The sequence below is a fragment of the Salvelinus sp. IW2-2015 genome, unplaced genomic scaffold (genome assembly GCF_002910315.2).
Source record: "Salvelinus sp. IW2-2015 unplaced genomic scaffold, ASM291031v2 Un_scaffold1510, whole genome shotgun sequence".
NCBI classification, from domain to species: Eukaryota; Metazoa; Chordata; class Actinopteri; order Salmoniformes; family Salmonidae; genus Salvelinus; species Salvelinus sp. IW2-2015.
This window is the reverse complement of record NW_019942954.1, coordinates 99393-111643: the sequence shown is the minus strand read 5'-3', so window position 1 is coordinate 111643 and position 12251 is coordinate 99393. Positions and strand designations below refer to the sequence as shown.

Genomic DNA, 12251 nt, shown 5'->3' with positions numbered 1-12251 from the left:
TGGTGTTTGTAGTGTGTCAGTGGTGTTTGTAGTGTCAGTGGTGTTTGTAGTGTGTCAGTGGTGTTTGTAGTGTTTCAGTGGTGTTTGTAGTATTTCGGTGGTGTTTGTAGTGTCAGTGATGTTTGTAGTGTGTCAGTGGTGTTTGTAGTGTTTCAGTGGTGTTTGTAGTGTCAGTGGTGTTTGTAGTGTTTCAGTGGTGTTTGTAGTGTTTCAGTGGTGTTTGTAGTGTCAGTGGTGTTTGTAGTGTGTCAGTGGTGTTTGTAGTGTGTCAGTTAGTCCACTGGGTGTCATCCCTACCAGGCCTCAGGAGAGGAGAACACCCAACCAACCACCCATCCTGACCCAACCACTCCAATGAGTCATTCACTGGGTGGAAACTTCCTTGTGCAGTGCAACACTCAGGAGTCTGTGTATAAGGCCATCCATGGACACATTGGGCATGTACCGTACACTACTGGAGCTAGAGCCAATTAAAAGACAGGTACTATCAGATAGACTGTACAAAAAGCATGAGGGAAAATGATTTTTTAAAGTTTCAACATTTGGTTTTCATGTTTCATTATTAACTGTTCTGGTGTGTTTTGTTGCAGCACTGTGTAAATGTAGTGCCCAGATGAACTATTGCCTTGTGTGTATAACTAGAGGGTTAGACATCCTCTGAGCACATGCCTACCTCTCTACCCACTGCTACTATACAACATAGTACAGATACAATACCAAATCAAAAAACACCACCAGAGTTCACATCACCCAAAGAAAATGTCCATTTGTGCCTCCAGTTCAACTCTTGGATCAAATACCTCATATGTATTTTAGCATTTAGACCAATTGGCCCATACTGAAACAATAATCTGGTCTGCATGTGTTTCTGAGGTATATAAATGTGTAGTTTTAATGTAAAATCACGCAGTCAGCGACGCATATGTAGCTACATAATAAGTATGTACGCCTAATTACGTGGTTCTATTATTTGAACGTGCGTAATTGCGCATAAAGAGTGCGCATTGAGWGAGCGATTGGAAAAGGATAACGCGCACCCCAAACACCAGAATGAGTAATGAACTGACTAGTCCTGTCTAAAAATGAGACGGAGCTATGTCTGCCACAGTGGCCTCTGTCATAATGCMTGTGTAGACAGTGTAGTGTAATGTCATGTCGTGTGTTATTGAAGTAGCAGCAGGGCGATGACTATCACTTGCGCACGCACACCGCCCTTTCTTTATCCCTCTCCTGTGGTGCGTGTCTGGAAAAACTGTTTTCAGGGCCCACGCAAACACCATCAATTATTAAGAAACAAATTACCCTTGTGATACCACCCACCACCCTTGATGTTTTGATGCCTGTTATAGCACAGTCAATGGAATGTTCCAGGTAACGGGTTGCATCACCGCATATTTCAGGGATTAGGCTACTTTGCACTTCAAAGTTACACATCAAGAAGTTCTCTGTCGAACCCTGACAATGAGTTTTACTCGTTACATTGTTAAATTACCCTTTGTTATTTTATGATCTACTTATAAAGGGCGTGTGTCCCTGACGCGTGTCACTCTGTTAGGACATGAGTGGGCCTGTCATAAAAAAGTGTAATTGCTTTGAAAATCCTCTTCACACTCTGAGTCATGTTTAAATACAGGGTCGACATGTCTGAAGGAGCAGAGGTGCTCTACSTRGCCAGGTGAAATATGCCACTAATACGTACCTTCATGGTGAAAGCTTCTAATCGTGTTGGCCTTGCTGGCGGCTCTCTCTGCGTGCCTCCCCATGCTCCGGGGCCGTTTAGTGCTGTGGTCTCCGTTCAACGAATGCATACGGTACAGGTCCACCATGTACTGAGGCACCACAGCCTGTCTGCTCGGGTTCGGCCTCCGCTTAAGTCCGAACATATTGAGGAGCCGCAGCTCGAACTCGTTGAGAAAGTTCTCCGACTGCTCCGGGCTCTGTTTCTCGGACTCACTGTACTTCCTCCGGCCAACCTCGGGGATTAGTCCCGCAGCGCCTCCCAGCAACACCTGAGCCAGCAGCAGTACCATGAGAGAACGAAACACGGCGACCATGGTCAGTTAGTCCCTGCGAAGAGAGGAGAGCAGTTTGTCAACACACATGCGCCGCCGACACAGCACACAGACAGCTATCGACAGGAGAGACATTGGAGGTTCACTGTAAAATTCCTCCCAGCCCAGCTGCGATAAATGGTTTCTTCTTCCATATAATAGCAATTTGTATTAAAGCAGGTTAAAAGAAAAGACACGTCACTTTGAAGTAAAGAACATTAAGGTTGGCAATAACATCCCCGCGGGCTATGCTTACCGAAATAGGGGATTGATCTTTTAACATTATAACGGKAAAACTAAAACACCAGAATATCAAGGTGAGGAAGTTATGAAAGAGAATTGTCAAACAAAAAGGGGGTGGTAGCCTACAGGAAAGGAGAAATCAAAGAAACTGGAAGAAGACAGAGAGAAGACGGCAGACAAAGTCTGCAATTACAGAAGAGATAGGAGGACGTGTTTGGTGGTGGTGTTTAAAAGAAACACTACGTAGACCTTAGAACACACAAAGCATGACAGAATGTAGGCATCAAAACGGTTCCAGTAGAAACAGTCGTGGCAGCAGTCAGATAGCGCTACAAGCGTCTATTTGGTGAGGCTTTGACGGCAATGTATGACTATAATCATGCGGGATACAGTTACTTCAAGGGGCTCGCAGGTGTGAGATCTGACGTTCGTATCCTGGCCATATGTACCCCAATGCGCAGACAAGACATCAAAACACATCTAGGTCTACATCACAAGTACATATCCTTAACATACTACCAGTATTAATTTTTGTATGTACAGTATGTTTCGGAATTTATGTACCCCCCCAAAAAATGTATAAATACAAAATGGAAAAAAGAAACGGGGTTATTAGATCCAGAATACTCAGCGGATGGACAGTTTATGAGAGTTTCTCAACTTTTACCTAAATATAAAAGTTGTCATTGACTTCAATAATGAATACCTCTAACTTGTTTTACCTGATAAGGAAGCGCTGTGTCCAGTCGTCCTTCCAGCTTTGGGCTCCAATAAATTCCACATTAATTCGTGTTTATTCCACGCTTTTCCTCTGCGGGCGAAAGACAGTCCMTGCACTGCTCCGACCCCTTTCTCTCGCACATATCTCCGCAGCTGGGAATCTGGAGACGTCTTGGTKAATAGAATAAAAAAATCGCCTAAAGTTATATCTATGAGGAGGAAGCAGAKTGGTGTAGGCAGGACGGGTCTAAGTATAAAGCAGCGTCGTTGAACATCTTTAAATGCGAACTTTTAGATCAAGTTTAGCAGAGACCGGGTGTAGAAGATCAGACTGTATAGTGTGTGGCTGTGGGAGCTTAACCTCTCTCTCCCGTGCGCAGCACACTAGCAGTCCAATTGATTGGTGCCTTCTCTTCCCCAACGAGGCTTTTTGTCGTGCAGTGATGTCACCAACGCAGAGCTGTCAATCATGTCGATTCCAAAGCACCTCCTGTGCATTTRCAACCAGTCCTGCACCTACAGTAGCCTGCCCAAACTCGCGCTGCTACACAGACAAAATGCTCCTTTAAATGTGTTTTGACTCTTACAAAATGACTGAAATATGAAACTTTCTTTGATAATAGGCCTAGACTTTTATTCGTTCGTGTGATCTAACATTGTTAATTTTGACAGCTTCAAAATATCTAACTTTAGGTTTTCTTTTCCTTTCAGAAAATAGGCTACTCATCGTAATGCCTTCTTCTAATGTTCGTTCCCATTTCATGCAGAACTAGGCCTATATTTTTTCATTGTTAATCATAGAGAACAATATCTTGAATCTCATTTTTAGAATTGTAATAAACTGCAACAGTTCAAAAACGAACCAGAGCAAGTGCGCCAACGTGTGGATGGACTATATTAATCTATATTAACCCCCCCCCACACACACACACACACACAAACACACCAGTGACATGCAGGCAGGATAGGCAATGCCCACCCTGTGATAATTTAATAGAAAAATAAAATAAACAATTGCCATTCTTTTTTTAATGTAATGTTTTTTCTCAATGATTCTGYTGGTTTTTCTGCTCAAAATCTCAACATTTGCTAAAACTYCATCAATCTCTCAGGAAAGAAGCCAGGGTATTCATGCCTTCCTTTCCACCCATTCAAATTGGTGACACGTGCGGCCGTTCCTGACTCCAGTCACTGTTAATGYACAGGGTCAGCATAGGTCGCCTTTCTTTGCCTAGCTTGAAGTAGCTTCATTTGTTGCATTGCTGCACATGCATATTGCCTAAACATGATGTGTGGGTATTGCCTGGGGTAAACGCTGCACATTTGGACATGTCTACATAATTTGGCGCTGTCATCCCTTGAACTGACACATGGACTATACCGCACTTTAAAAAATGTCTAAGTTGGTATAATGTAACTCCTCTTTTTGTGTCAGAGTGAAACTGGAAYGAGGCCTTGGGAATGCTTCTCCCACTGCACCGTGGGCCTGCTATGTGCAAGCAGAATAAAATAATGGACATGGGGGTTCTTCTGTGACTCCTACATTCCTGTCACTAGAGGACCACTCTGAATGACAGACCAGTGTACTTCCTTTTCAAGTAAAGGTAGGCCTAAATGCATTTTCATTTGCAATTTGTACTGRATTTTTCAGTCCTTTCAATTGTTGATATTGACATTTCATAATAACCTTATTTATTATATACACTACCGGTCAAAAGTTTTAGAACACATACTTATTCAAGGGTTTTTCTTTATTTTTACTATTTTCTACATTGGAGAGTAGTGAAGACATCAAAACTATGAAATAACASATATGGAATRATGTAGTAACAAAAAAAGTGCTAAACAAATTAAAATASATTTATTTTTGAGATTCTTCAAAGTAGCCACCCTTTCTTAAATGGGCGACAGGTAGCCTAGTGGTTAGAGTGTTGGATTTGTAACCAAAAGGTTGCAAGATCAAATCCCCGAGGTGACAAGGTAAAAATCTGTCGTTCTGCCCCTGAACAAGGCAGTTATGCACTATTCCTAGGCCGTCATTGAAAATAAGAATTTGTTCTTAACTGACTTGCCTAGTAAAATAAAAGAATGACAGCTTTGCACACTCCATGCATTCTCTCAACCAGCTTCATCTGGAATGCTTTTCRAACAGTCTTGAAGGAGTTCCCACATATGCTGAGCACTTGTTGGCTGTGTTTCAGTCCGACTCATCCCAAACCATCTCAATTGGGTTGAGGTCGGGGGATTGTGGAGGCCAGGTCATCTGATGCAGCACTCCATCACTCTCCTTCTTGGTCAAATAGCCCTTACACAGCCTGGAGGTGTGTTTTGGGTCATTGTCCTGTTGAAAAACAAATGATAGTCCCACTAAGCCCAAACCAGATGGGATGGCTTATTGCTGCAGAATGCTGTGGTAGCCATGCTGGTTAAGTGTGCCTTGAATTCTAAATAAATCACAAACATTTCATAATTTTTTTTCACTTTCAGTTTCACTTACTTTGCTAGCAAATGCAGCTAGCTAGTTTAGCCTACTGAAACACCCTGCTCAGAGGGATGCTATGTTAGCTAGTTACTTTAGCTAATATGGGGACAACAATTTGGCTGTTTGTAGAGGTTTGGCTTGGAAAGGTTTTTTCGCCTGGTCACATACAGCTGATTTGTTGTGCATTGAAGTCCACAAGCGAAGGGAAGAGAAGGAATACAACATGGCTGTTATGAGAATGAGCTCTGTTWACGCATGATCAGYGGTGTATTCATTCCGCCGATTTTGTTGAAAAACTTTTCTTAAACGGAATCAAACAGAACAAAACGGGGATAAACAGACAAATGATTAAACCCTATATCAGCTAGATGGCAAGAGTGTGCAAGGCGGTATTGAATGTCACATCAAATTTGTTTCTCGACCTATGTGCACCTACATTGTAAACTTTCATTCATAGGCTAGGTTGTAGCAACCTCATGATGGGTATAGGGAAAATGTGAGTATCATGTCGTAGACTAAACCTATTGATGTTACATTGAACTGGGTGAATAGAATATGAATGTGAGTCATCCAATATGATGTAATAGAAATAAGGCCATGCTCATGAAAAAAAGTGGTCCTCCCTCATCTTAAACAGCACTGACCGCCACTGCTGTGGATGCTACARTGATCTGTCTGAGCTGAGTTAAGTAGTCTGTCATTTTGTTGGATGATATGAAATATACCACCGCCATCGGAGGCTATCGCTTGTATATCTTGACCACATTGGTATTTTAATTTATTTTAATTTTATTTATCCTTTATTGAACTAGGCAAGTCAGTTAAGAAAAAATCCTATTTACAATAACGGCCTCTTCCGGCCAAACCCTAACCCGGARGACGCTGAGCCAATTATGATACAGCGGTTATGATACAGCCTGGAATCGGATCTGTGACGCCTCTAGCACTGAGATGCAGTGCCTTAGACCGCTGCGCCATTTGGTGAAAATTGTTAGTACATTTCGGTTTGTAGCCTATGTGTAACGTATACGCTAGGAGTCAGGAAGCAGGTGCAGAAGGTGAGTTTAATAATGAGAATCAGTAGATAAACAAAACAGGAGAAGCATACTGAACGTGAACAAAACCAATACTGCCTTAAGACTGAGGCTACTGAGAGATAAATAAAGGGGAAGTAATCAAGGTAATGATGAAGTCCAGGTGTGCATAACGATGGGGAGTAGGTGTGCGTAATGATGGTTGCCAGGACCGTTGGTTAGTAGACCGGCGACGTCGAGCGCTGGAGAGAGGAAACGAGAGTAGGCGTGACACTATGTCACTCCGGTTGTGACACTATGTCACAAGCTATCTGTTGTATGGTGAACTTGGGCTTCATCAAGGTTTATTTGTGAGTAAATCTGGATTTGATAATAGCGCATGCTTACCTAGCCACCGACCTCACCGCACGTCACTGACACACACATGCACACGCACATTCACACACACAAACACAGCAAACATTTACAGCCTTGTACAGTAGCATATGGAAAAACATTTAATTGTTTTACTTTTACCCCCAATTTCATYGTATCCTTGGTAGTTACAGTCTTGTCTCATCGCTGCAACTCCCGTACGGACACGGGAGAGGTAAAGGTCGAGAGCCGTGCGACAGAGCCTAACCCAGAACCTCTAGTGACACAGCTAGCACTGCGATGCAGTGCCTTAGACCACTTCGCCACTCTGGAGGCCAGCATAAGGAAAAATACAATACAATTGTATGTGACAAAATTGGCAGAGTACTACCTAATATTGTAGAACCTGCCTGTAGTCCTACTGTTCTCAATTGTAAATACAGTGGTGATCCCTCCTGTGTCTTAGATCCCTATGGATGATGATCAACATGTGTTAATTCCTGGATTAAGCATGTTTGACTATTGGATTAAAACTAATTGACAATGAGCTGGGAAATGTGTTGTTTTTGGTAGATTATGGGGATTAGGATCTGTAGCGACCGCCTGTCCTATCTTCATCCCTCAGCGCTGACCTCTGAACTTTACTCTTAGCTGGAACTGGTATCCCTCCTCTCCTGTCCTTTGTTCTGGGAAAAGGGACAAGACAAAGATGCACCAAGTCCATAGTCTTCTCCAYMCTGAACCCATTCAGTTTGAAACGATTCATTGATTGCCTGAGAAAATGAACTGTAGCAGTGTTTCAGTCAGGTCAAGGTCAACCCTGAAACACTGTGTTTATTGATGGTTTGCWCGAGTTTTCACTACTTCATTTCTAAGAAGTTGTTTCTCTCGTCACATGTTCCAACAAGCTCATCCATTTCTCATAGAGTAGATATTGTCAGTTACCAGCCCCCAGCAGCATAGTACAGTTAGGGGGAAGAGAAACTGGGGTCCATCATTGATGTGTGGTGTTAGCTGTATACCAGCCTGTAGCCTTTACTCAACAGCCCTGATGTTAGCGACATCTCCATATGAAGACCCCTCATTGATTACAGCTAGTTATTTCCCTTAAGTGATGAGGGTAGGGCGGATGGTTGTGTTGTGACCAAAGCAATGGGCCTGTTTTGTTTGCTGAGATGTCACTAGATTAAACCCCATTGAGATCAGAAGATATCTTTGTCTGCTTCCAGGACAATAACATTTTATGAAGGATAAGCCCCTGGATCATCTATTTAAAAATTAAAATACAGTAGGAACTGATGGAGCAGACATACCTTCTCCTGACTGGCTGGCTGACTGACTGGCTGGCTGACAGGCTGTCTGGCTTACTGACTGACTGGCCGACTGACTGACTCACTGACTGACTGGCTGGCTGGCCGATAGACTGGCTTACTCGCTAACTGACTGGCTGACTGACAGCCTAACTGACTGGCTGGCTGGCTGGCTGACTGGCTGACGCTTTAGGCTCTGAATGTCTTGGAACTCTTCCTCTCTGGCCTTCTTTACTTCTGTCTCTCATTCTGTTATCTTCCTCTTTCTCTTGGTTAACAATGGTAATTACATCTGATACTGACGGCAAAGCTGACGGCAAAGCTAATTTATTCATCTGGGTACCAATTCATTCATTCATTTATTTTATTCATTCATTCATTTACAGAAACACACGACCTGGATGTGTCATAACACACATAATGATATAATTGATGCAAAATAAACTACATTTTCTACATGGTTCTCTGTCCCTGATTGCCACATTTGGGTCCATACTGTTGCCAAAACAGCCCTCTGTGGTGCTCTAAACCGCCAGCTAAAAGCTGTTAGTATTTAGATGCCTTAGATAGAAGGATAAGGTGGTCTCTCACACAGTGACCTGTGACTATCTTTAATTACCCAAGGAGAGGATTAGAAGGGGAGAAAGAGAGGGTTTATCTGATCCCTGCTTTCTGTGTGTGTGCATCCATGCGCGCGTGCGTGTGTGTGTGTTTGCGTGTATGTGCGTGTGTGTTTGTGTTGGCACAGCTTGTGACAGGTAGAGAGTAATGTGTCCAGCACCCTAGCAGCCTCCCTGAGGGAAGTAATCCCCTCCTCTCAGTCCAATCCAGCAGACCACACAGCTCTCTGGGTTCTGGAGTCACTCAGCTTCATTCACTAGTTGGTATCATTGTCTGCAGAGAAAGTAGTTATCTACTGGGGRTATCTAGAATTAGATCATTCTTTTGTTGGTTGAAAAGAACAGTAAATAGCAAACCCCACCAGCCCTTGGTAATGAAACAAGACTGGTGGGGAGATAACATATCAAGCTTACATGAACGATCCACTGGTGATCAGGTCCAGAGGTTAACCAGTTACAGACCCTGGTTATGAAATTGCACAAGCTTTTAGAATTCGATTTGCCTCTATAAAGTTATCAGTTAGCTCTGTAACCTTTACAATATAGATATCATTTAACTTTGAATARATGGTGCTAAACTCTGGCAGAATTCAAGAATAGGGGTTTTGAAGTAATACATTTACATTAGGACCCCCCCCCAGACAGCTCTTGGCATGAGTGTTGTAAGAGTTGGGGTTTATCTCTCACGTGTCTCTGTTTTGATTCTGGACCTAGAGGGTCACAGCTACAGGCCCTGTRTGTCGGTCAGGACTAAAAAAGGCACAAATCTCTCAGCCCGTTGGGCCTGTCCTGTATTTCACGTGACTGACCTGTCTGTCTGTCTGTCTGTCTCTATGATGAACTGACCCATGCCATTGGAAATCATTCTGCCTGTGTGAGCATGGTGAGCATGAAGCGAGGACACACGCAGGGGGCTAAAGTTCAGCTCTGTCGCAGACCAGAACTCCAGGCTCGGGGCTGTTGTCGTCACACCAAACTCACGCTGACCTGAGTTCACGTCAGCCGTGACATTTGGTGATGCTTGATGTGAACTTAGGTCAATTGTCAACCTTTAAGACCGGTGTTGGACGTCATGTTCGTTTATAGTTTGGTGCTCAATCTTTCACAAAAGGGACAGATATGCCAGACAAAATGTATGTTCTTCAGTAGCTTTTGATGAAGTTTGAAAAAATAATTAACTCTAGCCTTGTATTGTGCTGTACACAGGAGGCTGCTGAGGGGAGGACGGCTCATAATAATGGCTGGAATGGAGTACATGGAGTGGTATCAAACACAAGAAAACCATTGATGTGTTCGATACCATTCCATATATTCCSTTCCAGCCATTACAGCCTGTCCTCCCCAATTAAGGTGCCACCGGCCACCTCTGCTGTACACATAGCATTATTTACTGCCATTATCCTTTCCTCTCCTCCATTCTCCCCTCCTCTCCTCCATTCTCCTCTCCTCTATTCTCCTCTCCTCCATTCTCCCCTCCTCTCCTCTATTCTCCCCTCCTCTCCTCCATTCTCCCCTCCTCTCCTCTATTCTCCTCTATTCTCCTCTCCTCTATTCTCCACTATTCTCATCTCCTCCATTTCTTCCCCCCTCTATTCTCCTCTATTCTCCTCTATTCTCCACTATTCTCCTCTCCTCCATTCTCCCCTCCTCTATTCTCCTCTCCTCTATTCTTCTCCATTCTCCACTATTCTCCACTATTCTCCTCTATTCTCCTCCATTCTCCTCCATTATCCTCTATTCTCCTCTATTCTCCTCCATTCTCCTCTCCTCCATTCTCCTCTCCACTCTTCTCCTCTCCTCTATTCTCCTCAATTCTCCTCTATTCTCCTAAATTCTAATCCATTGTCCTCTCCTCTATTCTCCTCTATTCTCCTCTATTCTCCTAAATTCTACTCCATTCTCCTCCATTGTACTCTATTCATTCTCCTCCATTGTACTCTATTCTACTCTCCTCTATTCTCCTCTCCTCTATTCTCATCTCCTCTCATCTATTCTCCTCTCCTCTCCTCTCTCTTGTCATCAGTACATTCCAGCGGTCAGGGGGAACTAAAGCCATGAGACTACATGGCAGATCCATTAACTCTTCACCTGCTGTTAACAGCTACTTGGCTGGATGCAGGGCCCACATTCCACTGCGTGGACAGAGATGAAACCTTAACACACGCTAACATAGATACCAGGAGATAACACAATTATGAGGCTTGTTGTACAGAATAAGGATTATGTGTGTATCTGTGAACAATTATTTGCATTGAGTGTAAGGGACACATTACATGCATTAGAATATAATGGTATTAGTGCCATTTATTTTATTCAATGTTGAGCGATGTGATGTGCTTTGCTGCTTTGCCTTAAGTTTCAATACAGTAAAACTTTATCGATGGACATGTGCTTGACAGGAACGCGACTGCTTGCCTGCACATGGTGAATAAGTGCACATGGTGCATGAAYGGACTTGTGGGGGGAAATGGGACCCATTTCCTATAGGTTGGTCCCAGAAAGGAAAGCCACCAAGGTCAGAGCCAGCCAGCCTGAAAGCCAGAGTCAATATTTATGGATAGTGAACATGTGGCACGCTCCTCTACACACTAATTAAGGCAACAAGTCCACCTCCAGATTATACGGCCACTCAGAGATCACAGGAGGGGATGAAGAGACGCTAACAGCACTTCCAAGTAACTGTAATTCATACACACACTCATTGGAGAAGCTGAGGATAAAACGCTTTGAATGGTCCATTAAACCCCCGTTGCCATCGATAGGACCCGGAATTCTATAACATTTAAGATGAAAGTACACAATAAACTGTTTATCTATAGTGCTCATCTCAAACTTTAACAACAATAATGGTAGATAATGTAAACACATGCTCCATTTAGTCCAGGGGATGCGACGAGAGACAGACAACCACTTCCATTTTAGAGAGAGAGAGAGAGAGAGAGAGAGGGAGAGAGGGAGAGGGAGATGAAGAGACAGAGATATGGAGAGAGAGAGAGAGAAAGAGAGAGAAAGAGAAAGAGAGAGAAAGAGAGAGACAGAGAGAAAGAGAAAGAGAGAGAGAGAGAGAGAGAGAGAAAGAGACGTAAATACAGGGACCTGCCCTTTGAATCAAACTCCTCTCATAAAGACACCACGCGTCACTGAATTATACCTCTGCATGATTGGAGAGCTGGGCTACATAAACAGCCAACGTCAAGATTTATATATTTATCGCCTAAGCACAAACAGCTGTTTATAGACGCTGAGGCCTGGAGGAAGAAAAACCCTTAAGCTGTCTATCTATATCTATATCTATACATAACATAGAGAGGCACAGCTTTTAAACCGTCAAACGTTAATGTCAAGTTAAATTGCCATGTAAAGTTAAACATTGCTATTGCTCAACTGGATTTTAATGGGGTCTAATATAGCTAAAACATGTTGTTGGTAGAGAGGCA

The 12251-nt window shown here is 43.2% G+C and overlaps 1 protein-coding gene across 1 annotated transcript in view; it reads right to left on the bottom strand.

The window, feature by feature from the left end:
- The window catches only part of LOC112071072 (bone morphogenetic protein 2-like), a 9050-nt gene extending 5643 nt beyond the window's left edge, over positions 1-3407 (bottom strand). The window contains exons 1-2 of the mRNA XM_024138538.2: positions 3017-3407; positions 1700-2067 (exon numbers count right to left, since the gene is read on the bottom strand). Coding sequence (XP_023994306.1) covers positions 1700-2054 — 355 coding nt within the window. The 5' untranslated portion in view covers positions 2055-2067; positions 3017-3407. The remainder of the gene's footprint in view (positions 1-1699; positions 2068-3016) is intronic.
- Between the last annotated feature and the right edge of the window lie 8844 nt (positions 3408-12251).